The following is a 27074-nucleotide window of genomic DNA, read 5'->3' as shown; positions in this document are numbered from 1 at the left end:
TAAGCAGATGTTTTGCGAAGCGCTCCCAGTCTTTAACTGACTTCACACGCACCGATTCAAGAAGCTTTACGCGGATATTGCCTTCGACATCGCCAGCTTCCCGCGTTGAAAATATCCAGGATGTCAATTCTTCCATTTGATCGTCGTTGAGAATGTTCGCAGATCTCTTTGTCTTTGTCGCAGCCTGTTTCGAAGACGAATTCGATTTCTCACTGCGTGATTTACGCCTTCTCACTAAAGAAAAAGACACACTGGCTTCTTCGTTTTGCTCACCTTCATCCGAAGTACTACTTTCCGAGTAAATACTGAAATTGTCGCTTAAAATACTGTCGGAACCCTCCGAAGAGGATTCCTCACAAGTCTCTGCCATATTTATTTCCCAAGTGGACGAGTCATCCTAGTTACATATTAACAGTCTCTAACGAAATCACTTGTCATTGGTTACCCAAAACTAATTTGTGGGAAAGGCTAGTTTAAAAATAAGTCTACTTGTGAAAATGCCGTTTCACAGACTCTGTATGGAAGTTGCACACTCCAGGTAATGGGCTCCTGGACCATACCTCATATTTTCTTTGACTGTTCTTTTTCTACTTCCTTTTGGAATGAGATATGTGAAAAAATTTTAAATAAACTTAATAGTTGCGTTTGCCTCTCTTTAGAATATCGCAAGATTATTTAAGGATTTTTAACGGGGGAGATGGATCTGCTAAACTATATAATCATTTTAGGAAAAACGTACTTGTGGACTTGCCGGTGTAAAAAAACGAAACCATCTTTCAGCCACTTTGAAAGAATTTTATTAATCCATTGACGCCTGAATGAAATTGCCCGCGACCCACCCCTAATTCCCTGGCGTTTTTTTTAATATTTCTGAGCGAGCGAAAGCACAAAAATAAACCATATGCGCAGTAACCAGACACAGGATCAGGTTTCAAGACATCATTTATTTAAAGTTGAATAAATGAAGGGTCAAAATATTAAAAAATATTAGCAAACAGAACTCAACCTAATGCGTAAAACTGATGAGAAAACAAGAAATTATATTATTTCTTTACCGCGCGACAAAATGTCCCACAGAAGCTGAGAAAATTGACTTTGCGAAAATGAGTCAATTATTGACTTTGGAGGACAAAAACGAAACCAAATACAACAGAATTGAATTTCTTGTACTGTAACGGCTAACATTTGAGAAAACAACGAAAAATAAAAGCGAAGTAATTTCTTCGCCGCGCGACGAAAATATTACGGGCCTGCGAAAGAAAGATGAAAGTCATAAATCAAAAAGATGACAAAACCAAGCAAATTATATTGAGATCAGTCGTATTTCAACTGTGTTAAATCAGTGGCCATTTAGTAGTGTAAGTATAAGTAGTATAAGTAGCAAGTATATTGTAAGTGTAGATGTAATTATAACATCAGTAGTGTAAGTAGTGTAAGTGTTCAAGTTGCAAATAAAACTCCATTCAAAAAGAAAAAATCTTATCAGAAACTACAGTGTTTCTAATGATGTTGATGAAAAAATTTTGTACTTTGACGTTTGAAACTTTCAACTTGTTTTTGGTTACCATGGCAACACGGGCAAAACTACAATACTAGAGCTAAGAAGTCTTTCCGTTTGAAATACTGTAGCACAAATGTAAAGAAATTCTCTCTCCGTTTCCAAGGTCCTAAATTATTTAACTCTCTCAGTACTGAAATTCAAAATGCCTCTTGTATTGCTGTGTTCACCTCTAAACTTAAGTCATTTTTCTTGCTATAAGTAGATTTTACTTCTCTTAGTGTGCTTGTGTGTACCATTTTAACTTTTTCCCCTTCCTTTGCTTTTGCGCATATGCACGTTTAGTTTTGCTTAACTACTTTTGTTCTTAAATTACGATCATTTTGTGTGCCGATGACAGCATTTTCATTCTTTTGTTAAACTTAGGTATATTTAAGATAGTCCTTTACATAAGCCGTATTGGCTTCCCTGGACTTCCTTGCCTAATATACATTGATATGTTGCAAATATAATTATAAATGGCAAAAATACATAAAAACTAAAACAAGAACAGGATTTGCGAGAGAGCTTGATCATTGTAAATAGAATTATAAATAGCCGAAATAAATAAAAATAGAACAAGAACAAGATTTGCCGGGAGAGCTTGACCGTTGATGTTCATGAGGGCGAACGGGTTACCTTTGATCTCACAGACCAAGCGACTAACCAACTCCAAAGTTAGGCGAACATGATGAAATGGCAGATAATCTCGGCAAGGAAAATCAGGAAAACGTGATTTGCAAGAAGAGCTTGACTGTTGATGTTCATGAGGGCGGAAGGGTTACCTTTGATCTCACAGAACAAGAAACTAACCCAGCTCCAAAGACAAGGAAGTGTGATGAAATGACTGATAATCCCAGCAAGAAAATGAAAACGTGATTTGCCAGGAGAGCCTGACCATTGATCTTTATGAGGGCGGACAGGTTACCTTGGACCTCACAGAACAAGAAACTAACCCAACTCCAAAGGCAGGGAAGCGTGATGAAATGGCTGATAATCCCAGCAAGAAAATGAAAACGTGATTTGCCAGGAGGGCGACCATTGATCTTCATGAGCGCGGACGGGTTACCTTGGATCTCACAGAACAAGAGACTAACCCAAGTCTAAAGGCAGGGAAGCTTGGTGAAAGCTTTAAAGAAGCTTTAAGTGATGGCTGAAAATCCCAGCGAGAAAACTGACGAAAGCGTGATTTGCAAGAAGAACTTGAACATTGATGTTCACGACAGCAGACGGGTTACCTTTGATCTGACAGAACAAGAAGCAAACCCTACTCCAAAGACATGGATGCGTGATGAAATGGCTGAGAATCTCAGCGAGGAAAACAAGGGAAACATGATTTGCCAGAAGAGCTTGACCGTTGATGCTAATCATTTTTTCAGTTTAAAAGTGAAAAATACAAACGTCTTCTTAAACGAGCATTTTTAAGTTGAAAATTCTAATTTTAATTATGTATCTTTTTCAAGGTTTTATCTGTTTTTTACATTTTCTTGATTTTTTATAGTTGGTATTTCTTTATAGATTTGATTTCTTGTAAAGCGCCATTGAACCATTGGGAAATGGTGCTATAAAAATTTTATCATTGTTATTGTAATGAGGGCGAACAGGTTACCTTTGATCTCACAGACCAAGAAACTAACCAACTCCAAAGCCAGGGAAGCGTGATGAAATGGCTGATAATCTCAGCAAGAAAAATGATGAAAACGTGATTTGCCAGGAGAGCCTGACCGTTGATGTTCATGAGGCCAGAAGGGTTACCTTTGATCTCACAGACCAAGTGACTAACCAACTCCAAGGTTAGGCAAGCATGGTGAAATGGCAGATAATCTCGGCGAGGAAAATGAAGAAAACGTGATTTGCAAGAAGAGCTTGACTGTTTATGTTCATGTGATTGGAAGGGTTACCTTTGATCTCACAGAACAAGAAACTAACCCAACCCCAAAGGTAGGGAAGCGTGATGAAATGGCTGATAATCTCTGCGAGGAAAATGAGGAAAACGTAATTTGCCAGAAGAGCTTGACCGTTCATGTTAATGAGTTTTTCAGTGTAAAAGTGAAAACGTGGCTTTTTAAACAAGCATTTTTAAGTTGAAGTTTTTAATTTTATGTATCTTTTTACTTTAATCTGTTATTACGTTTTCTTAATTTTTTATAGTTGATTTCTTGTAAAGCACCATTGAACCATTGGGAAATGGCACTATAAAACTTTTGTCATTTTCATTATTATGAGGGCGGACAGGTTACCTTGGATCTCAAAGGACAAGAAACTAACCCAAGTCCAAAGGCACGGAAGCGCAATGAAATGGCTGATAATCTCAGCCAGGAAAATGAAGAAAACATGATTTGTTAGGAGAGCTCGGCTGTTGATATTCATGAGCAGCCAAGAGCAGCCAAGACACTTGGCTGTAACTGGAAGAATGATCAATGAAAAATGGAGGCTTAGTCACATCTGGACAAACATGAAAGAACTCATAAACTGGACTTCGATATCTGTCTGATCGTAATTAAAACTAAATAACTGTATTTTTATGTTTCTCTGTTTTGCTATTCTCCTATTACGGTATTAACAAAATAAGAAAGTAAAAACTGAAGCTTTAAAAGTTACGCAAATTAACGTCATAACTTTCTAGAAACTTGTATCGTCAAGTTAAACATTACCATAAAGGCAACACACTGTTAGGATTAATTTGTAGACTGCTCAGCTTAATATCTCGCTGTATTTACTTAAATTGTGTATTTTATAGAGTCATATTTAGATTTTAGATGATTCACTTCATTTGCTCATAATATCCATTCAAGTTCAAGTTTTATTCCGTGGGGTGCCTGTGGCAGGCCACGGTAAGGTTTGCCCGGGTTCCTTTTTCATCATCGACGCAACACGACAAATTTGATTGACAATGAAATCCATGTGACAGCTGAAACTATTTTTATTCAGTTAAACGTGGGGGCTCGGTATAAACAGGGCTCCCCCCGACCGATTAAATTTATATAAGAAATTTCCAATATGGACGCCGCTGTGCCGTTGATATTTATCCATAAATAATAAAAGCTAACTTCAAAACTGAGTGGTTGTCTTTTATTCATGGTTTACATACAGAACATTTGGCATATTTCACCATAAGTCTTCAAGAAGATTACCTTTGATCGCGTGCCATTTGTTTGAAAATCCCCTATTCAGTTCCCAGGCTTTTCCCTCGTACAAACCTGCTATGTTCTTTTGCTTCTTACTATTGGATAGTTTAGTATTTTATAGATATAAGAAGCTCTGTGATTGGTACTATAAGTGGCGCAAAATTCCCGGAAAGTTTGAATAAATTTGGAGGGATTTTGCTTGTAAACAAAACCGTTCGCGATCTAAGATGTTGGGTTTTGGTGAGCCTTGTGCGAAGAAAGCCAAGTGCGATCAGCAGAAAGTATATAACGAGAAAGGAAAGGAGAAACCTCGAAAGCCTCAATTTAGTTTAAATTTTCAGTTCGGGTTCTGCGAAGAGGAAGAGATGAGAGCCACAAATGAACGATTCGGGCTATATACAGACTGTGAACAATACTGCTGATGCATCGATGTTGGATCGGATACGAGAAGTCCAGAACACCAATTCATATCAGCAAAGGAATGGAGCGGTAAGTCTGTATAGCAAATGGAACAATATCGCTAATTCATTATAATTATGTACTTGCAATTGTACATGTCCATATACAGACACTTTTACTACAATAATTATTGCAAGTAATGATATCTTTGGTGTTTGCTTATTCAATAGACTGTCATAACTGACTGCCGACACGACTAGACAGCTAATGCCTACCATTCAACAGTGCCTTTTGTAACACAATATCAACACAATATCAGTGCCCAACCTCAAAAATGTTTTAATGGGAAAATGGCACTTGATACAAAATCAGCCTTCTCTACGGCAAATTTTCAAAGAGCCACCACTAATATCGTATAAAAGAGGTAAATCCCTAAAAGACATACTCGTAAGAGCAAAACTATAAAGGGGTCATATATTACATGGTACAAAAGTTTCCATTGTTAGAAGTTGTGCAGGCCTGTCACTCCTTGCTAATTCCTACTGTGATACTTTCCAGACAGAGCCCTGTTCTGACACGCGAAACCTCAAAATAACACACAATACTGTACATTGTGTACCGTACAAAACTTAAAGAATATATCAAGAAATACGCACGATATACTGAACGCTTTACTTCATAACTGAGCAAAAGCATTCAAAACATAGTGTATTTTAACACAAAACGATACTAGTACTCAAAAGCCATGTTATATTATGAAAAAATCCACTTAACCACCTCTACAAAAACACAACTTAGAGCTTGAGAGCATATAGGATCGAAAATACAGCAAACTGATTGACTGGCAAGGACCAATCGGAATGCGCCTTTTTCGATCCCAACTTCAAAATGCTGTGGCTATATAAACCCAAACTGCCAAAAAGTCCCTTGGTGGATCAGAATTGAGTTAAACACTCTACTGTTCCACTTACAAATAGTTGAAAATAGCAACTGACGAGAATCGTGAAGATTCGAAACCGCGGTCTTGCTTAAAACCACAAATTGCTTGCTGTTCTGATCATGGACACGGAGGATAAACTGTTGTCTGATACGAGCCCATTAAACACACCACTGGATGAGAACGAAATGGCCGGGTGCTCAAAGGACAGCGACATTGATAGTGCCTCAGAGCCCGAGGACGAAATAACGAGTTATCAACCCATCAAAACACCATCAGAGACAACAGCAAAAAACCACAGAAACGGAGAAAACAGAAAAAGAAAAGCGGAACCAGAAAACCTTTACTCGCTGGAGGATAAAATCAAACGAACTGAGGAGTCCATAAAGAAGCTACAGACACACTTGGACAATAAGACCTGTCCAAAGTCGTTATGATACAGAGCGCGGGTGAATATCCCGCCGGACGAACAGTTCAAAAAAGACATTCAGGCGGTCAAACAAAAAGCAGAACATGGCTTTCTATCAGCACTCACTAGGTTTAATTACCGCCGCCTCGAGAAACAAAAAATTAAGTTTCGCAAAGAAAAAGGTAAAACTCTCCGAAAAGGAACTCCAGAGAGAGGCTTAAATAACAAATCCAAACCTAAACCGCTATCGGCGGACATCAGTGTAAAAAACCTAGCAGCTATACTAGGAATCGATGCTGAAAATGTGCCTACACTACTGTCAACATTAAAGGAAGTTGTAAACAATAAAGATGTTGAAAAGTACACATGTCTGTTCACTGAATGTTCTAACACTGCTAACACAGACAGAAAAAATAAAAGGAAGGGAAAATCAAAAATCACAAAAACACAAATAAAAACCAAAAAGCATAATGAACGCAGAAAACTATCAACCTCTTCTCTTACAAAAAATAACGATAGATTTATTAAAAATCTATCGAAAGCGAATTTGACTGACAACCAAATTAAATTGCTATCAAAGGGATTAAAATTTATACCAACCGCCACAGTAACGAAAACTAAAATACGGCGCCAACTCTTGTAAGATTACAAGGATTTCGCAAGATGAATGCGCTTAAAATACATTTTTCACGGGCAAAACAAATCAATACATCCCTTCTATGTCAAATCAAACTGGGAACCGCCAGTCCAACCATCAGTCACATTAGAAACCTACCTGGAAGAGGTTAAACAACAAATCGCGGAGATAAAAATAACCAGACAAAAACCAAACTTGTCATGCAAAGAATGTAAAGCGCTAAATGTTTTACAGCAAAGCAAAGATCTTAATTTCAAAAAAGCGGACAAGGGAAGCACACTTGTAGTCATGGATAAAAATGATAAAATACAAGAGGGCTAAGTCCAAATCAATGACCTAGATAATTACAAGCCTCTTGACAAGCCTATAGTTAAGGAAACACATACGAAGGTGTCACGCTTGATCTCAGAACTACACCGTGGCAACTACATTGATGACATGACTAGAAAGTGGTTATCTCAAACACCAAATCCACCGCGGATTCCGGAATTCTATACCCTTACAAAGATCCACAAACCTACTCTAGTAGGAAGACCAATTATCTTAGGCTGCAGTGGGCCTACAGAACGAATATCAGCATTTGTTGACACATTACTTCAGCCTATTTCCATATCACAAGCGTCTTATCTAAAAGACACTACAGATTTTATTAATTTCGTTGAAAAGACGAAAGTGAATAAACAAACATTCCTTGTATCAATGGACGTAACAAGTCTATATACTAATATACCACAAGAAGAGGGTATAACTACAGTATGCAGAGCATACGAAAACTTTCACAGAAATAACCCTCCTATCCCCACACAATATCTCAAAGAAATGCTAAGCCTGATACTGAAAGAAAATTCTTTCCAATTCAACGGTAAGAATTATCTACAAATCCACGGTACCGCCATGGGTACTAAAATGGCCGTTGCTTTTGCAAATATTTTTATGGCCAATATCGAAACAGAGATTCTTAGCAATAGCGTCGCAAAACCCACAATCTGGAAACAATATATTGACGATATTTTTTCTTTGTGGGATGTCAGCCAACCTGATATAGACAAGTTCATCGAACAAGCAAACTCACATCACCCTACAATCAAATTTACAGCTGAAATTTCAAATACTGAAACTACATTTCTGGATACAGTTGTATACAAAGGCAAACGATTTAGAGATCAATCCATCCTGGATCTAAAAATACACTTTAAGGGGGGGTTTTACCTGAATTTTGTCCAAAAAAGTGATTTTTTGTTTTCTGTCAAATCGGCAACTTTAACCATTAAAGTGTACATTAGGGAGTGCTTTGGGTGCCTATTTTCAATATTTTTATGTGAACAGGACACTTTTTGACAAGAGGTATTCAGCTCAAATCTCGTTTCCATGGCAACGTAAGTTTTTTTTTGTTTTGGTCCTGTTTACCGCTTCGTGGCCTCCCCAGAAAAGCTGGATAGTACACAGAAACAAAGGTGGACAACTCTGTGACTCTTACATGAAGCGGAAACCTAGAAACTGCACTATGGGATGGATACATTTGATCAGGAGTTAGTGAGCTTGTGAAATATCGAACACAGTTAAAGTAATTATTGTCGTCAAAAATGACTGGAAAGAAAAAGCGAAGCTCTTATAGAAAGGTTAGGAAAGGAAAAGGATTTGGTGGGTCACGCAGAAGAGAAAAATCATCAGAGAAAACTCCAGCAAAAGAGAGTGATGCCACTGAATTGATCGATCATCCTAGCGGTTCGTTTGATCAATCTGATGTGTCGGATGAATCATCCGCCGACAAGAGTGATAAACCGCTAAGCTCCTCTCGAAAAAAAATGAAACTTCACCTATCTACGGATGAATCCTCTGGTAGTTCTGATGAAGAAACCAAAATAGAAGTAGATTCGAGTGGATACAGACTAATTGATTTAAAGAATCTATCATCCATGCTCTCCTCTGTGCACAAATGTGAAGAAGGTAAGCCAAGTCAATATTATAAGTATATGACAATCAGGAAGTTAGAGACCCAACACTTTATCAATAAAAATGATGCCTGGAAGAGGGGCTTGTAAAGTCTGCTGTAATAGCAACATTTCTTTGCTTAATTTCTTAGCCAAGAAGCCTCTTGTTCATATGACAATAGTGATGATTATTGCTAATTTTATTAAAGACATTTTGTTCAAATAATTGTTCTTGTAGTTTCTCTTACGTGCTTCTCATTTTATTTCAACTTCAGCAAACCTTACCCTTGAAGAAAATAACTCTGTTCGTGCAGGATTGATGTCAAACTTGTCTGTTAACTGTAGTGCCTGTGAGGAAAGCAGCCCATTGATGACATCAGGTAACATTACGAAAAGAGGCAAGTCATATGATGTGAACAGGAGAGCTGTTTATCACTCCATAGAATCAGGCACTGGATATGAAGGACTTGCTTCCTTCTGTGGGGTGATGAACATGCCTTGTCTCTCCACACGTGCTTATTATAAGCAAGTGGATAGCGTTTTAGATGTTCTTGAAGATGAGGCAAAAGAGGAGTTAATAAGTCTGGCCAAAGGCTTCGGCAAGTCATCATAGAAGAAATGATGAATTGGACAACACTGCGACTCTGGATGCTGCCGTAAGCTTTGATGGCACATGGGCCAAGAGAGGTTTTACTGCCTTGACAGGAGTGGTGTTTGTGATTTCTGTGGACACTGGTGAGGTTTTGGATTACCATGTGTTATCCAAAGCCTGCCAAAAGTGCGCCCTAAAAAAATCCCACAGTGAAGGAGAGGATGAGATATTTGAGGAATGGAGAAGAGAACACGTAGCATCTGGAGAATGCGATATTAACTTTACAGGAAGTTCACCAGCTATGGAGGCTGAAGGTGCTGCTGTTCCTTGGAACAGGTCAATTGAACTCCACAACATTCGTTACAAATGGATGGTGTCAGATGGTGACAGTAAAGCCTTTAATACAGTTGAGAATGTCTATGATGACTGTAAAGTCATCAAGCTGGACTGTGTGGGCCATGTCCAGAAGAGAATGGGCAAACACTTAATTAATCTGAAAGCCAGAACTAAAGGCAAACTTACAGATGGGAAGCCAATAGGAGGGCATGGTCGACTTACTGAAACCAAAATAAAGCAACTTCAGAAGTACTATGGACTGGCTATTTGTCAGAATACAATATCAAAGTCAAATCCATCAGACAGGGAAGTTGATGTGGCAGTTTACGCAATGAAAAAGAACATTATTGCCATTCTTAACCACAGCGTCCAATCAGGAGATGCTGCTAAACAGCATTGCTTCTGTCCACCCGGGGAAAGCTCCTGGTGTAAATGGCAGCAGGACTTGGCGACGGGCACATCCACCTATAAAGGTGATTACTGTTTGCCTGAAGTTTTCCTAGAAGTATTGCGACTTACATTCATGACTCTCAGTGACACTAAGCTCCTTGAGAGGTGTGTTCGTGGGACCATTCAAAACCCAAACGAGTGCATCAACTTGATGGTCTGGGTTCGGTGCCCAAAACACAAACATCATGGTGCTAAAGTTATCCGCTGTGCTGCAGCATCTGCAGTATGTCATTTTCACAGAGGAGCGGAATGTAGGAAGAGGATAATGGAAAAACTCTCCATTCCTGGTGGCTTATACACCAGCCATGCTTTTGGGCTCAAGGACAAGAAACGCTTACGAAAAGCAGACATTCAGGCAACTGATAAAGAAAAAAGGCGTCGCCAGGGTCTTCAGCTTGTGCGTATTCAGCGAGAGGAAGCCCTTCGTGAGATCAAAGGAGTGACATATGAAGCTGGGGGGTTTTAAATTATTACCCCAGGCTTCTGTGAACAAAATCTGAACTGTATTTCTCTCATTACCATTGTAATTTCAAAGCAATTGATATTTAATTGCATTTCTTAAGTTTACGGCTGTTTTTCTCAAAATGCGGTATTTTTGCTTTTGAGAAAAGATATCTCAAGAAGGATTTAAGCTTTTGACCTGAAATTTTCAGGATTTGTTGGTCTCATTGAGTTAATTGGGATGAATGAGGGAAATTGCCATAGATTGCATAGGATAGAAATTATCAAAAAAATAATTTCTTGATTTTGATTGCACAACTTTAGATGGGAGTTGGGACTCGGTATTATAAAATTTGGCAAAATCCCTCATTCATCCCAGCAAGCAATATGTTAACTTCAAAATAAAATTAAAATGACCATTCTCTCTTTAAATTACACATGAAAATCTTTTCTCAAGTACACATGGGTCATGCACAGCATGTGGTACTTTAAAAGCCTGGTGTCAAGTTACAATAATCACTAACACATTGAAATATACATTTTTGTAATCTACAGACCAAGAGCTTTCCAGTGATATATAGTTTGTTATGGTTTTGTCTAAAATCAGAGTTGTTACAATTGTTGCAAAAAAGGCCATTTTTCAGGTAACCCCCCCCCCCTTAAGCCAACTGAAACCTTTCAATACACTCATTTTTCCTCTAGCCACCCACCGGGTGTCAAAAAGGGATTCGTGAAGGGCGAAGCTCTAAGACTCTTATGAACTAACTCTTCAAGAGCAACATTTGAAGAGAACATTTACAAATTCAAATCACGTCTCCTTGCTAGAGGTTATCCAAAAAATCTGATCGAAACACTCCTTTCAGATATTAAATTCACAGAAAGGGAATCGGCGCTAAGACAAAAACATGAAAGCCGGAAAGAACTCTTGCCTTTTGTAACACAATATCAACCATCAGTGCCCAACCTCAAAAATGTTTTAATGGGAAAATGGCACTTGATACAAAATCAGCCTTCTCTACGGCAAATTTTCAAAGAGCCACCACTAATATCGTATAAAAGAGGTAAATCCCTAAAAGACATACTCGTAAGAGCAAAACTATAAAGGGGTCATATATTACATGGTACAAAAGTTTCCATTGTTAGAAGTTGTGCAGGCCTGTCACTCCTTGCTAATTCCTACCAGGACCCAACATGTGGTAGCTATCCAGACTGTTACCAAAGCAGAGTTCCGCAGCTCCCAAACACATGAGTTCGAGGGAGTTCGAGGCAATGCAGAAAATTATCCCTGCCATTCAAACAAAAGGTTATTCAATTGTACTAGTTATATGGATCTAGATGTTCTCTAGGTTAACAATTCTCCCAGTTGTAAATTATAAGTTATTAATTTTACATCTTTTAGGACTCACTGTGATAGAGGTGTCACATAATTTTGTGCCAAAAATAAAGAACTGGCTGGCGACACAGAACATCCAGAATTCTTTTGATACTTGGCATGGTAAGGAATCACCTAAATAATGTCACTGTATGATGGCATGTACTTATTTTAGACACCAATAATCTGTACTCTCTACCAGCAAAAAATTATTTTCTCTACTTTTGTTGTTGCCTCATAGGAACTAAGGGAGTGGCAAAGGCCATGAAAGAAATAAGTAGTGGTGCACAGAAATGGGAAGGTGAGAAGTGGTTTGCAGAGCTGTCAGACAAGCGTATGTATACCTGTAATCCATTTTTCCTTTCTGGAAAATTAATCCAGCTGTATTGTCTGTTAGAGAAAAAATTATACAAGGCAGGTTCTATGCCAATGAGTTTCATTTATTCCCTTAGGCACAGTTGCTCTGCAGCAGTATAAACTTATTTTTTGTCAAATTAATACCATTTCAATTTGCAGAGGTCAGTGTTAAACACCACTTCTATTATTCAATGAAAAACTGTATCAGTGCAGATGATCTAAGATGGAGGCTGCTGACAATAGTTGCTCACTATCAGGTATTAAACCAGTCATCTCAATATGACTGAGGTTCAATGATTGCTATTAACTTGAGTGTAAATAAGGATGGGTATGAAATGTTTAAATTTTCAACCTAACTACTAGTTAATGCTGATATAAAATTTAAATGTGGAAAACTGAACCATAAACCTTTCACAATTGCAGGGCAATCATGGTGGCTGTGATCCAGAATCTAAATGTAAGCAACCTGGGTACCAGTGCAGCAAGGTGAAAATCTCTAATCAAGGAGCAGTAGCCGCCCTACGGAGGTTCATTTTGGACTCTAAGGTGTACAAGCTGGCTGAGGAGTACTACCTGGTAAATTAGCATTCAGTGGGTATTATTCTTGGTTTGTTCACCATAACCTCTCTTCAAAGAAACTTCTAATTATTTAGGGGAAATAACATTAATGGATATCAATAACCCAGAAGCAACTGTTTATACGATTATTATATTTTTCAAATTGCAGTGCCGCGACACCTACTGGGTGGAATCATTTAATAATTGCATCCTTATCTACTGCCCAAAGAGAATTCACTTTGCTGACCGTACTTTTAACATGCGCATTGCACTAGCAGTAATGGACTGGGTAAGCAAAAGACAGTATTTTCCCTCTGACAGGATTACCATATGCCAATGTCAGTTAATTTAATGTAAAATTTATGCTGTTTTCCTTTATATACTGACGTGGATATGTCACTACAGAATGAAAACGTCAACAGAGAAGCGACATCAGTGAGTTTGTTTTAGGATGTGCGCCGGCCAACCCGCAGAACAGGCCACAGAAATCTCCGTCCAAAAACCTTCACGTTCAGGGAGGCTGTCTGTTTTACATGTTTGAAACAACTTTGAAAAACATAAATATATAACACCAGGAAATCAGTCCATTATCCTATGCCATAAGAGAGTACCGTTTATAGCCAAAATGCTCAATTGTAACAGTGTTATAGTTCCAGTCTAGAAATATATACCTCTTACTAACCGAGTTTTTTTCGCTCTATACCTAGTTACGGTACTACGTAACTCAGTATTGAACTATTATGCGTATTCAAGTTTTACAAGTAAATTTGTTCGATTGAATGCACGAACTTTCTGGAACAACACTCGCATAACATCAATAACGAAACCCTGGTAAATATAGTTCAGCTTATTTACATAACAATATTTCTGAGAGCATACCGTACAGCAAATAAGAGTTGCTATAAATTTACAATGACAATAATTTAATATACAGCAGTACTCACTTGAATGTGACAGCTGAGAAACGTGTCTGTGGCTAACATATCGCCATTCTTGTGGCAATCACGCCGACATTACGGCTTCCACTCTCCCCACTTCGTTCTCGGGTACTTCGACCAAAACCTTGCATTGCAGGTACCACAGTTTAACTTAGACGGCCGACAGCAAGTTAAGAAACGACAAGCGGCAGTTGTACTTACTTGAACACGGATCATTTTCAGTCGGTGAAGATATGCAGGAAAGACTTGAGGAAGAATATAAATTCACTGATCGATGAACGCGATCCTCGCTACGAAAACACGTGTGCTACACGCAATCTTTCGCCTTTGGTTAGCCATTACTTCATCAAAGACCAATAGAAACAGTTTTTTTATATGTATTCTTTATTTTGACCAATAGTAAAGTACAATATATCGTGCTATCCCAATTTGTTCTCGCGACGCGCAGGATAATTCAAAATCTGGTCCGCCGTGTTTCTAGGTTAATAGTCAACTAATGAAAATCTTCCTAAGGAAGATTTCCTTATATAGTGACCTCCCGCATTTAAGCTTGGAAGCACATGCAAGATGACATGACTTTGACAAGAGTAAAAGTACTGTTATTTCGAAAGATTCTGCGATTCTGGCAAGGATTAGCTTCTGTAGACAGTGTATGCTCCTAGCAACGTGTCGGGTTTAGGAAATAAACAGAAGGTAAGTCATTTTAGAAGGTGTTTCGACTTTGTATACTGAATTGAACTGTGAAAAGTGCATGGAATTCGCGGATCATATGTTCCGTGTTGTGTTACGCATCGAACCAACGAGTTCACTGTTCACTTGGCCTATGTGCCAAACGAACCAACAAGTTCAGCAACCGATCCTGCGTGTTCATTCGGCCTACATACCTAACGCTTAGTCTAAACAAGAAGTTTGAAGCAACTTTGACACACGATATTCATTGAATCGGTGTATTCACAAATCAAGGAGTCTGTCACAGAAAACATCGACACCAACCATTTCAAAAATTGGCTCAAATAGTTGTTGTTTTGAAATTGAAGATATCATTGGAGTACGATGGCTGTGTAAGCGAGCATTATAATTCCTTGTTAATTCCTTTGCCGTTCTTTACAAAAACAGCAACTTGAAATGGCCAAGTTCTGCGTATTTGAGAGAACGCGAACTACGACAGCCAATTTTTAAAGTTTCTTTATTTTTTACATAATTTTTCAAATTTTGACGCTGTCTTATATGTTCAGTTTGGGATATCTGTGATAGTAAGAGACAAACTGAATGAACCTAAATTCTTACGAGATTTGTAGGTTGACTATAAAGTCGTTTTTTTAATCGACGTTATCCTTGGCGTTGTTGCTTAAACTGTCTTTTCCTGTTTGGGCGGTGAGCGTCTTTCTGCACTTTGGACCATCTGTTTATTCCGCTGCGTTGTTTTCGCCATTCATTTGGTACGAATAGAAATCATCCGCAAGTGCATTGCAAATTGTCGAAATTACGCCAAAAATAACAGAAGAAACAGTACGTTTTCTAACTTAAGCCGCTGCCAGATTGGATTTCCACTTACGATCAGTGCCTTTCTACAAACAACAAAAGGCTTCCTGCCTTTCCTTTCATTGCGCATTAAATACACGCTAAATTGCAACTTTTTTCAATATCATGGCCTTATATCCGCGATCCCCCAATTCCTTCACGTTAATTCTGGCGACTCTACTACACCCCCGCCGCCAATCTGTACTTTAACATGCAAGATGTTATACGACAACCACAGGCGGCCCAAGCTCACGATGCGAGGAGTTATCTATTTTTTTTAAAATCTTTATTCGAACGTTCAGCGTGTGAAACGTGACATATTTACTGCCGACATCTACTATTACATAACCACCGAGTTTGTTTTCGCGAAACGTGACCTTCGCCTTGCAGCATATGGTGGTGTTGTGTTACAACGGTTTGAATTTATAAAGGTTTGTATGGGGAAAAACGGTAATCGACATTATAGCTGAAATTTTGATATTTTTGCAATAAAAATGTCTTGTTGTCTTTTCTATTGTCATCGCGCTTCTCAGCTCGATCAGAAGCCTTTTAAGCGAGTTATCGCTTTTTGTTTTTCCTCTACTAAGAAAGAGTGAAGGCTACACACTCGATTCTAGACTGACCCCCACTCGAAGCAAAAAAAACAACAATGAAATCCCGCCAGCCACCTCAATTCCTCCGCAGAATCATACTACAGGGTGAAGCACTCCTTTTCAGTTAAATTCCAAGCCAAATTCATCTCCACAGCGCACGCTACAAAGCTCTAATTCGAAGAAAGCTAGCCATCCGAACTCAGTGATCATGCTGCTGGGACCTGCCATGGCCACAGTCAACCAAATTGACCCTGACCAGGCCAAGGGAGTGCACAGTTCTCAACAAGCCAAGTACTTTGCTCCACGGTCCCCTAGGAAATGATTGGCTTGTCATAACAATGCTCCGTAAGCGGCCTGGACAAAAATCTTCCTGTTCCAGTGACCTACTAAGACTTAAGCACTCTCTGAAAGCTATGTTTGCACCAGCTTTGTTTTTCTCCGGCTAATGTTGACTTACAGCCTATTTTTAATCATTATAGTCAACATTAGCTCTGAGACCTTTTACCCCAGCAACAAAGTAGTTGTCGTTTGCTCATACTTCACAAAGGATGAAACAGAATGTTCATGAGCTGTCGTGCAAGCAGCAAAGGAAGCTACAGCTTTGAATTTGCCTGTTAGGGACAGTTTAAGAAAAAGAGGGGCAGCCTTTCTCTCCACAAGAGAAGTGAGTTCAAAAGAATGTGTAAACAGATGCATGCCTGAACTTTGGTTAAGAAAAGTTTTCCCAAAAACGGTCTTTGTGAGCACTGATTTGCCAGAGAAAAGAGTTCGAGTTACAAAAACCCAGCAGGAACTAGATGAACTACATGATGACAGCACAGATATTTACAAATCAAATATAATGGAATGCCACAGTATCAGACCGGCTTCAAACACTACCATTGATAAGCTGTGTCTGGCTGAATTTGCTGCATACTACTATAAACAATACAATACTGATCCCTCAAAAAATGATGCACAACCAGACATTCTTACAGATGATTTAACAGAATTGCATATTCAATCTACTGCAAATACAGATGTCACCAGCTTGTTACCTCCCAAAATTAAACCACTTAACACTAATGAAGTCAACAAATGAAGGAAAACTAAGGCTGTAGTAAGGTATCATACACCAAACAAGACAAAAGAGCCTGAAAAGTATTTTCACCCCTTACTTATGCTGTATTATCTATGGAGAAATGAAGATACTCTTCTAGGTAGTGAACAGACATATGCATCTAAATTCTATGAGTCTGAAGTGCATGTTATTGTTGAGCAAAATAGAGCAAGATTTGAAACTGATGCAGATGCTCTCTCAGAAGCACTAGAAGCTTTAAGAAACAGTGAAGGCAATAATCTTGTCCATTCCTTTGACTCTTTAAATGATCCGGAAAATGAAGACCTGCACTTAGACATGCATAGCAATTATAGCAATTGTGATCAGGAATCATTTAACAAACAAGAAGCTTCACATCTTTCCTCCAGCTCTAACAGCCAACTTGCCTCGATCCTTCCAACAGTAGCATGCACATTCAACCGAGATTTCTGATGAACAAGACAAACAATTTCTACCTCACTGTGAGAAAAATTGACTTCCCTTGGCCGCCATTTTCAAAAACAGAGTGATTACAAAGCTATCCTTAAGGCAAAAGCCGAAAACAGTGTGGTCATCAATAAATAAAATACAGATTTTCAGCCTCTGACGTGCGTGAAAAAGTGGAAATGTTGCGTATTAACAATTTGAATACCAAACCTTTGCCAAAAAATACCGTTTGTTTAGTCAGGTTTTTTTGCTGCCACAACACTAAATAAGCCTAAGTTTTGCTAAAAAAAAAGCTTTTTTTACTAAAAGGAGAGATTTTTTGAGGACTCGGTACAAAATTGCGCAAAACTTCAATTACGGGCATGCGCATAAGCCAAAATTTGGACTTTTTTTTTCATTAACCATTCTCAATTTCGTTTGTTGGCCCTTTCCTTTCTGTTTTTCTCGGCCCTTTTACACTGGCTACCTTTTGCATTGCATGTTCTTTCTGGCTGCAGTGAAAAGTTGGATGTTAATTACGGGCGAAGCCTAGAAATGGACCTTGATCAATCATAGGCATAGTGGACCATTTTACCACCGTTTTTGTACCAAAACTGATAACGTTGTTTTTCGATTTGTAACGTCGGAATGTTGTTGATATCTAAACCTGACCATTGTGCGGCAAGGGCTAGCCTAACACTGCTATCTGCTTATCAAGAATAGCTGATGACATTTAAATTGATGACGTCACAAGTGGTACAAAGAGCACGACCATTAATTACGCATATATGCGTAGTTGGTATTCAAAGGCTTAAAGAGATTTCAATTCATTCCCTATATTTTGCATTGTTTGAAGCACAATGTCTGATATTGCCCTGTTTGAATCATTTTTGAAATGGAAATTATCAATTGAAAATACCAGTCCCTCATTAGCATATGCTGCCAAAGCAGTAACTAGAAATGTCCTCTTTCCCTACCCACTCTTAAAGGCCTGGCACGAATTTCTTAGTGAGGCAACAAAGCAAAATAACAATCCATGCCCTACTTCAGAGGAACAGAGCCGATCTACATCTGGGACAGGTAAAGAATCAGTGAGACCACAACACACAAATGCTGATTTGTTGGAATTTTCCATCCCTGGAAATTTCTTTGCTATGAGTGAGGACCGCATCACAAGAGCAGAAGTTCATGAACATCTTCAGAGATTAGCTGGGGCAGTTTGCAGTGAGTATAAGAAGAAAAAGAGTGGAAGGCAAAGTCTGGAACTGGATAAAAAGTCTAAGAGGTTTCACATCTATGAAGGGCACACAGTTGACTTAGTGGAATTAAGAGAACAGAATGAGCTTATCAAAGATGAACTTCTGGAGTGGAGTGATTTGGAGTCAGAACTAAAAAAACTTCATCAAGAGATCCCGTGGCAATCCAAGAAAAAGATGGAGCAATTAAGAATTTACAAACAATCAATGAAGACCTCTCAAGTTATGTAAATTCACTTGAAAACCTTGCCTACAAAGGGAAAGACATTTCTGAAGTAGCAAAGAAATCAAGAACATTGAAAGCACATCATTTGGACTTGAATTAAAAAGTCTCACAGTTAGGGAAACAAAGTCAGGTGAATTACATACAGTTACTGTAGACACAAAAACCTCAGAAGCATCATCTAGCCATGGAGAAAGACAAAGTGGTGGGTTTGAAGCTCTTTCTTTGGAGGAAAGTCAATTGTTGAGAAAGTTCTTTTTCTTCTTGACACATTTTGTTGGGGACTCTTTTGACCATGACTTAACGATGGCCATAAGTGGCTTGCCAAGGTCTTACCTTGTCAAGCAGAGACGAATATCAACTGAATGACATCTGCCATATCACACGCACTCCTGGTACAGGAGAAGGGGCACATAAGCTATTAAGTGATCTCCTAAAAGAAAGGCTTAGAGATTACTTGGTAAGTCATCCAAATGGTCGTGAAGACACCACACGGATTAAAATTTCTGGGGATGAGGCAAGAATGACCTGCAATTCTAGTTTTATATTAATGAGTTTTGCCCTTCTTGACTTGGGAGATGACGTGTTGGTAGCCAAAGGCAACCATACAATAGCTGTTGTCAAGGGCAAAGAAAATTATAACACATTGCAGAAGTCTTTTGGAGATGTCTTCCAAGAAATCAACAAGCTAAATAGTAAAAAGAAAATTAAGGTCAATGATGGGGTGATTAATTTAGAGCTTTTTCTGGGTGGGGATTGCCAATTTATTCTACTTATGATGGGACTGAAAGGTGCCACATTATATTATGCATGTGTACAGTGCAAAATCCACAGGAATGACCGCTGGAAGATGGACCTTAATTTTGATTACTATCACTACTCAGATTTAAGGAGAACCTTAAAGGAAATGAATGAGCTGGCACAGAAAAAAATGTAAAAGAAAAATACTGTTGTGAACACAAACCTTTAATTATCATACAAATGGATCATGTAATACTATATCAACTTCATTTATTACTCGGGATACTGAAGGTTTTAATTGAAAACTTAATTAGGGATGCTTTGCAGTGGGATCAGAAAGGTAATTGGGACAAAAAACTAGTGGCCCAAAAAAATATCTATTTAAATGAACTTCAAAAAACAGTTAGATCCTGTGGGATTTCCTTTGACATTTGGGAAAAAACAAATGCAGATGGCAAGGGTTCTGGCCAGTATGACTTTACAAGTCTTCCGGGCTCTGACAAAAAAAAAATTACTAAAAGGTCTACCCAGCAAGCTTCCTGGTGTTATCCAGTCAGAGACTGTGAAAACTGTTCAGAAACGTTGGGAGGACTTTGATGCTCTGTATTCCATTGTTTCTACGTAGCAAGGAATCATCAAATGAAGACATGGCCAGTTATTTTGCAAAAGCCAAGGGCTGGGTTACCTTATTCACATCACTGCGAGACAAAAGGATTGGGTACAGAGGGCAAATGTGACCCTCTACTTGCATGCTATGGTATACCATATTCCAAACTTTTTTGAAAAATATAAAACAGTAAAACTCTTCAAAGGGCAGGGGGTTGAAAAAAAAAACAATGACAAGGCTAGAAGCATTGTTTTACACAAGTCTAACAAATGGGATGCTCCAACAGATGTTTTACAGCTTGAATCACAGCAGTGGGAGCTAAGATTACAAGAAAGGTCTAAAAGACCAGACTCAAAGAGAAATGCGTTACTGGGAAGAGGAGCTGAGGGAGACTGGGAGAACAAGAGGCACAAATCTGATTAAAATATATTATAATTCTAAAATTTCATGAGATAAGATATTTGATATGCTCTAGCAATAAATTGAGAAATTGTTTACGAGTGTAATAATTCTATTTCAATGTACAATATTTTGTAATACATGCCATTTTTATATATTTGTAGAAAATTGTGATCAATATGAATACAGAAATAAACTGAGATTACATTCACTATCACTGTTAACTTTTTCACTGATGTTTCATAAGTACAGTTGTTTTAGTGAATCTCTTACAATTAATACAATCACATTTTGGAAATAAACTAATTCGCAGAGACACTGAACGGCTCTTTTCTACAATTTATGCTTATCTTTTCTATATGATATCTGGGTGAAGATATTATTGCTTTTCCTTACTCACAGTATGATTTTTTGGGCTTCTCGAAATAAATAGACATGCCTCTACAGGAAAATCAACTTTTCCTCTATCCCCTAAGCTACCCAGAAGTTTGTCCCAGTCATTTGGGAATGCACATCTGGAAAAATCCTGTTTTTCCAACAATAAATTTCCTATGTCTTGGCTTTTTTTTACCGTTCCCCTTGAAAAGATAATGGAAAACATCATGTCTGAAGGGAATGATGGTTGCAGACACACTTTTTGATGAGAGGTTTTCTAAAACTGCAGCTTGCAAGGTATCTAGAGCTGAACTAATTGACCCCTGGCTAGGCTTAGGGTTTAAATACGTTCTAAATAGAACAAACAAATTAAGACAATTAAATTTGTCCTGCACATATGTAACATGTGGTGTAAAATGTAGTTAATTTGTGCCTAAAAATGCCAACATTACCCATTAAACAGGGACATCAAACAGAGAAGTATTAAATATGACAATATAAATCAATCATTTTATTTCAAAACATTGGAGTTTTCGCAAGATTTGCCTACTCGGATGTCAAAACTGCAGCATATTGCAAATTGTGGCTAGATTCGCCGATTAACATGTAGAATCTCTGAAATGCTACTAACAAGTTTTACATAAAAAAGGGTACATTTTTTCTTGGGGAGGGGGGGGGGAGGGCTGGGGAATTTTGGTATTTTTTCCAAAACAAGTGTTGGCCCTCCCTTGCATTTTAATAAAAAAACTCCTGACCCCCACCTTTAGGTGACTGACAAAAGTGCGACCCTCCCCTAACTACTACATGGTATGTTCCATACCGACTAGAAACCTCAGAATTAGAAGTTTGAGCATTTAAACTGTGGTTAATGAGCTCTGTAGTCTACATAATAGCTGTCATGTAAGGTTGTCACTATTCCGGCCCTATCCCCCACTCGGGGTCAAGGAACTAAGCAAGGTTGTCACTAGTTCTGTTATCTTCCCCCTATTAGCCATTGTGCAATAGCCTTAGGTCAAAGACCAATGCAAGCCAATAGTTTTACCATTTGGGAAATCATACGACAAAGCTCCCAGTGATTTTCCACCATGCTCTCATGTGATTTCAGCATTCTATACCCCTCCCAACTCCTTCAATCCCCAGTTAGTAAAATCCCATTGTTTTCTGACCCTGTCCCAGTTGTGAGCTAGTATTCAAGCTAGGCTGTTCTCCGCTTTCTCTGCTGGCTTTTGCGTTGCAAAATATTTCAGCTATGATGCCTAAATTTGCTTAAACACATGAATACACGCAAAGCATGTGGGTACGACATGTTACTGCCCAGGCTGATTAAGGATTCTGCTTCTGCGATCGCCAAGCTGCCGACAGTGCTATTCAACTGCTCTATTGATCAGAGTAGGTATCCGGCATCTTGGAGGATGGGACAGATTACACCACTATTCAAAAAGGACGATGAACTAAATAAAGCAAATTACAAGCCAGCTACTGTACTTCCTGCGCTAAATAATATATTTGAAAGACTCCTGGCAGTGCAACTTGGTGATTTCTATAGCTCGATTCTATCGGACTATATCAGCTCTTATAGGAAATTTCACAGCTGTGAAACTTCCCTGCTACGCATGACGGAGGAATGGAGAAGGATGAGAGATCACGGGGACACTGTGGCAGTTGTATCTATGGACTTCTCAAAGGTGTTTGATGTAATCCAACACTCTCTTCTTTTTGCGAAGCTCAAAGCCAAAGGATTGGACCAGGCAAGTTGTGCCCTGATTAAGGAGTACCTTTCCTCAAGGAATCAGAGGGTCAAGATAGGGGATACTTTTTCAGAGTGGCTACATGCAAGACGAGGTGTGCCTCAGGGAAGCGTCCTCAGTCCCATGTTTTTCAATATTTTCATAAATGACATTTTCTTGTTTTGCGGGGATGTTAAGTTAAATGTTTATGCAGCAGATCACCAAATTTATTCATCGGACAGTGATCCTGTTCCGCTAAATGGGTGCATGCGTAACTCGGTCGAGACAGCAAACAGGTGGTACTGGCAAAATGGAATGTTGGCCAATGAAAGCAAACATCAGGCTTTGATCCTGGGAAAATTGGAACACACCTTCTCATTTCCTACGAAGGACTCAATTGACATTTTAGGAATGAACATTGATAACAATTTAAATTTTCACAATTACATATCTCTTATTTGCGAAAAAGTCCACAACCAGTTTAATGTAATGCTTAGGTTCAGAAACCTTATTTGCAAAGACATTTTAGTGAAACTGTATAAGGCCTACATACTCCCTCATTTTGATTATTGCTCAACAGTTTGGCACTTTTGCAGTGCAAACAACAGGGTCAAAATAGAAGCTCTTAATAAAAGGATTTTGAAATTCATTCTAAGCGATTTTGAATTGCTGCTAGACAGGGTAAACTGTCTCCAACTTCATGATCAACGCATCTGTAAATTCCTTACTATTTTGTACAAAAGTATATTTTTCACTAGCTATCTGGTATATATGAGAAACATGTTCTCATTCCGTTCTACTTCATACAACATGCGTGGAAACTATATACTGGATATGCCCAAACCTAAAACTACAACTTTTGGTCTCCACTCCTTTACTTATCTGGTAACAAAAGAATGGAATTCTCCACCCAATTTTTTAAGGTTATGTAACTTCTCAGACTTCAAAAAGCACATCAGTAAAACCAATTCATGAAACATGTAAATGACAATTTTATAATTAGTTAATATAAGTGAATTGTAAATATGTAAGTGGCAATTTCTATTTTAATTTTTTCGTTATCAAATATTTTGTTCTCGGAAATATTAGCTTGTCAAGCTACTCTGAAATTCGAGCTTAAATAAAGTTCATGTATGAATGTAATCACGTAAAACTCGCAGCAACTGTTCTCAAGCCGCTGCAAACCAAACCAGACCCGGTAGTCCAACCTCTGGTGCCATACAATCGCAAATGTCAGCCAACAATCTGACCATTAACTATACAGCCATGCCCACAGAGACTCTCCGTCTTATGCTGTCGCAATGCCATTTAAACCAAACCGGTCTGCATTGCATCTTGATCACTCACTTCTGAGAAAGCAACTCTCTGGCTACGAATACTGCACCGTAGGTTCCCAACCAGTTATCGGCGATGATAGCCTCCATAGTGGAAGCAAACCTGGTCAATTTAAACTCCAGCTACACAAGTGGACCGGTCATCCTGTCTGAAATAGAACCGGCTCAAGCCTCGCCAACTCAACCAACACTGACAGGTGCTACAAATCTCGTTTCAGTCCACAAGCCATCGTTTCCGATGAATTGCCCATGCTGATACTGTGAAAGAGTACAACAAGGCTCTGGCAGATCTGGAGCAATGGGAGATATGGCTACGGCCAGAACTGAAAGCTGCTCGAACTAGGTTCCACAATACTTGGATAAGAGAGCACAAGGTATCAAGGGAATACTTTATTAAACATGTGCACTTTGCATTGTATAAGAATTAGGCATTCAAGGGTTGCAATAATAAGGACACTATATTTGCTATTTCTGCCACAAGTAAAACATTGCCTCGACTAAGTGTTAATGTGGCACAGATGGTGATTGCAACCGATAGTCAATTTGTTTTATGCTGTTAAATGTGGGGTACAAATCAAATAATAATTGAATTCTTATATTCAATGACCGATTGCATTAAAAAATAACATAACAAAAATAACCAAAACACAACAAAAGTACACAAAAAAAGAAACTGTATCCACTGGGCTTACAAATCATTTATTTCTATAACTGAAGTGACTCTAACCTGCTGTGCTGTCAACCACATATTTGTTATGGTATATAATATTTCTGTGAAGATATTATATTTTTTCTCCCATTTTGTTTTTATTAGCGGTGGGTGTGGGCATTCAAAAAGCATCGCCTTCTGTGTTCTGTGAATACTACCAATTGAGTTGAGAGGCAGAACAAATCCTTTAAGCATGAATACCTGGAAGGAAAAAGAAAGTGCAAACCTTAGTACCATGCTGACAATTCTGATTGAACAATTCCTGCCAGACAAGTATACTGAGTAAGCTGTAATGAATATCATTCTGTCAAAACTAACAATGGTTTTATGGCCTTTGTATTAGCAAATATGCATGTAGGAAATGAGCAACACTGTAGTTCCCCAGTTTACACATAGGGTTCTGTTACTTGGACGCAGTACCAATCCACAATTCTAGGTTCTGCGAAAATAACTGGGAGTGCAATGCAATGGACAAGCATGTCATACGAGGGATGAATCTTGCCTTTTCATCCCAACCTAGAAACCTGTCTTAATTTGAACCTCCCCTCCATCAACAATTAAAAATCTCTGATCTCAGCTAAAGAAGTGTTTATTCAACTCTCCACTTGAAAATATTATTATGATAATTTGTAGAGAATTAACAAACTGACACTCAATATAAATTTACAATTACAGGTATGTTGAGCAAAACACAAGGTTGTCCAACAACTACAAAAGGTATGATCTGGAGATGCCCCCTTACCTACACAACGGACCACGACACATAGTACAGTACTGTTTGGAAAAGATAGATTTAGCAAACCTCTAAAGGTGAAGGTCAGTTTGAAGTTTACAGCCAAACAGCTATGCTAGATGTGTGGTACAAAGTTTCCTTTGGTAGGCATGATGCAACACCATCATGTACATGTAAAGAGTGGCAATGCACCCGTCTTCCATACAAACACATGTTTGCAATATTCAGACATTAGCCTGACTGGGGTTTTGACAATCTAAGTGAAGCCTATAGGGCTTCACCCCTTTTCATACTTGATGAAGATCTCATCTTTCCCATCAACAATGCACTACCAGTAACAGACTTTCCCGAAGAGGAGAAGATGACTGCCAGTTCTGACGAAATTGATAATCTACTCAATGCCAATAAGGAAAATCTTCCCCTTCCCAAAGAGGAGAGCATGACAGCCAATTCTGAAGAAACTGGTAACCTACTGAATGTTGATAAAGAAAATCTTCCCATATTCCCAGCCGGTTTAAGAAGACAGTAGCAGCTCAGTGCAGGAGTCTCATGAACGAAGCAAAGTCTCTAACTTACATAGTCGATGAACAGTTTATCCATAAACAGCTTCAGGGTCAAATAAAAGTCAGATAAACAGTTTTCTTTCTCGCTCTCCAACCAAAACTCAACAATCAATCTCAGTTTATTCAATTCGTTCCATTTTTTCTCCAACAACATACCTCTTCTTCAAATCAGTGTAAAAGAAGTAAAAGAAGTATCCTGTAATTCCCCAAAAGAATACGGTTTGTGGTGTGGCTTCTCCCGTGTCTCACAATAAATGGCAAATAGAAAATGTCAATGTTTAGATGAGTCGTTCTTCGTCCATCAGTCACAAACTTTAACTTTATCATTCTTCGTCGATGTGAATAGTCAACTTCTCTTCACCAAAACGTTTACAACCACAAGCTGGAAATTTCCTATTATTGAAAGGCAAATTTCTCTGTTCATCAAGTTTGCAGTCCCAATGAAAGATAGTCTCAGAGCACTTACTTCTATAAAAACAACCTCTACTTGCATCAACATTTCGCTTACAAATAAAACAGTGCATGATATGAGAAAAGTGGTTAAGACATCTATGATGGAACACTTTTCGACAACACAGTGTAAAGCTTTTTCTGTGAACGAGAGTACACGGTTCAAGAGAGATTAAACAATTCTCCGAAGACATGACTTACCTTGAATCGAATACACAAGCACACAAACAAACAGTAGAGACTCGAAGACTTATAAACGGAGTCATCACGTGTTGAACTACGTCACAAAAAAGGTAAATTAGGGGGATAGGGGTTAT

The 27074-nt window shown here is 38.5% G+C and overlaps 1 protein-coding gene and 5 pseudogenes across 2 annotated transcripts; 5 read left to right on the top strand and 1 right to left on the bottom strand.

Moving 5' to 3' along the window:
- Positions 1–7062: 7062 nt before the first annotated feature.
- LOC149098581 (uncharacterized) lies at positions 7063–11927 on the top strand (annotated as a pseudogene).
- On the top strand, positions 8558–11093 carry LOC149098582 (uncharacterized; annotated as a pseudogene). Its single transcript, XR_016203753.1, has 2 exons — positions 8558–8994; positions 9254–11093. The product of XR_016203753.1 is annotated as an uncharacterized LOC149098582 (transcript).
- Positions 11928–12042: 115 nt separating the features above from the next.
- Positions 12043–16458, top strand: LOC149098580 (uncharacterized). The gene is made up of 7 exons (XM_089276706.1): positions 12043–12100; positions 12197–12292; positions 12411–12470; positions 12686–12783; positions 12950–13102; positions 13254–13373; positions 16291–16458. Exons 1-7 carry the CDS (start codon positions 12043–12045, stop codon positions 16456–16458), a joined length of 753 nt encoding a protein of 250 aa, XP_089132832.1.
- Positions 16459–16830: 372 nt separating this feature from the next.
- LOC149098579 (uncharacterized) lies at positions 16831–17667 on the top strand (annotated as a pseudogene).
- An 833-nt stretch (positions 17668–18500) lies between these two features.
- Positions 18501–20890, top strand: LOC149098578 (uncharacterized; annotated as a pseudogene).
- Positions 20065–21660, bottom strand: LOC149098577 (uncharacterized; annotated as a pseudogene).
- Positions 21661–27074: the final 5414 nt, after the last annotated feature.

The sequence above is a fragment of the Orbicella faveolata genome, unplaced genomic scaffold (genome assembly GCF_042242905.1).
Source record: "Orbicella faveolata isolate gen_17 unplaced genomic scaffold, um_ofav_v1 contig_46, whole genome shotgun sequence".
Lineage (NCBI taxonomy): Eukaryota > Metazoa > Cnidaria > Anthozoa > Scleractinia > Merulinidae > Orbicella > Orbicella faveolata.
Note: the sequence above shows the minus strand (reverse complement) of the source record. Positions and strands in the feature narration are given on the sequence as shown.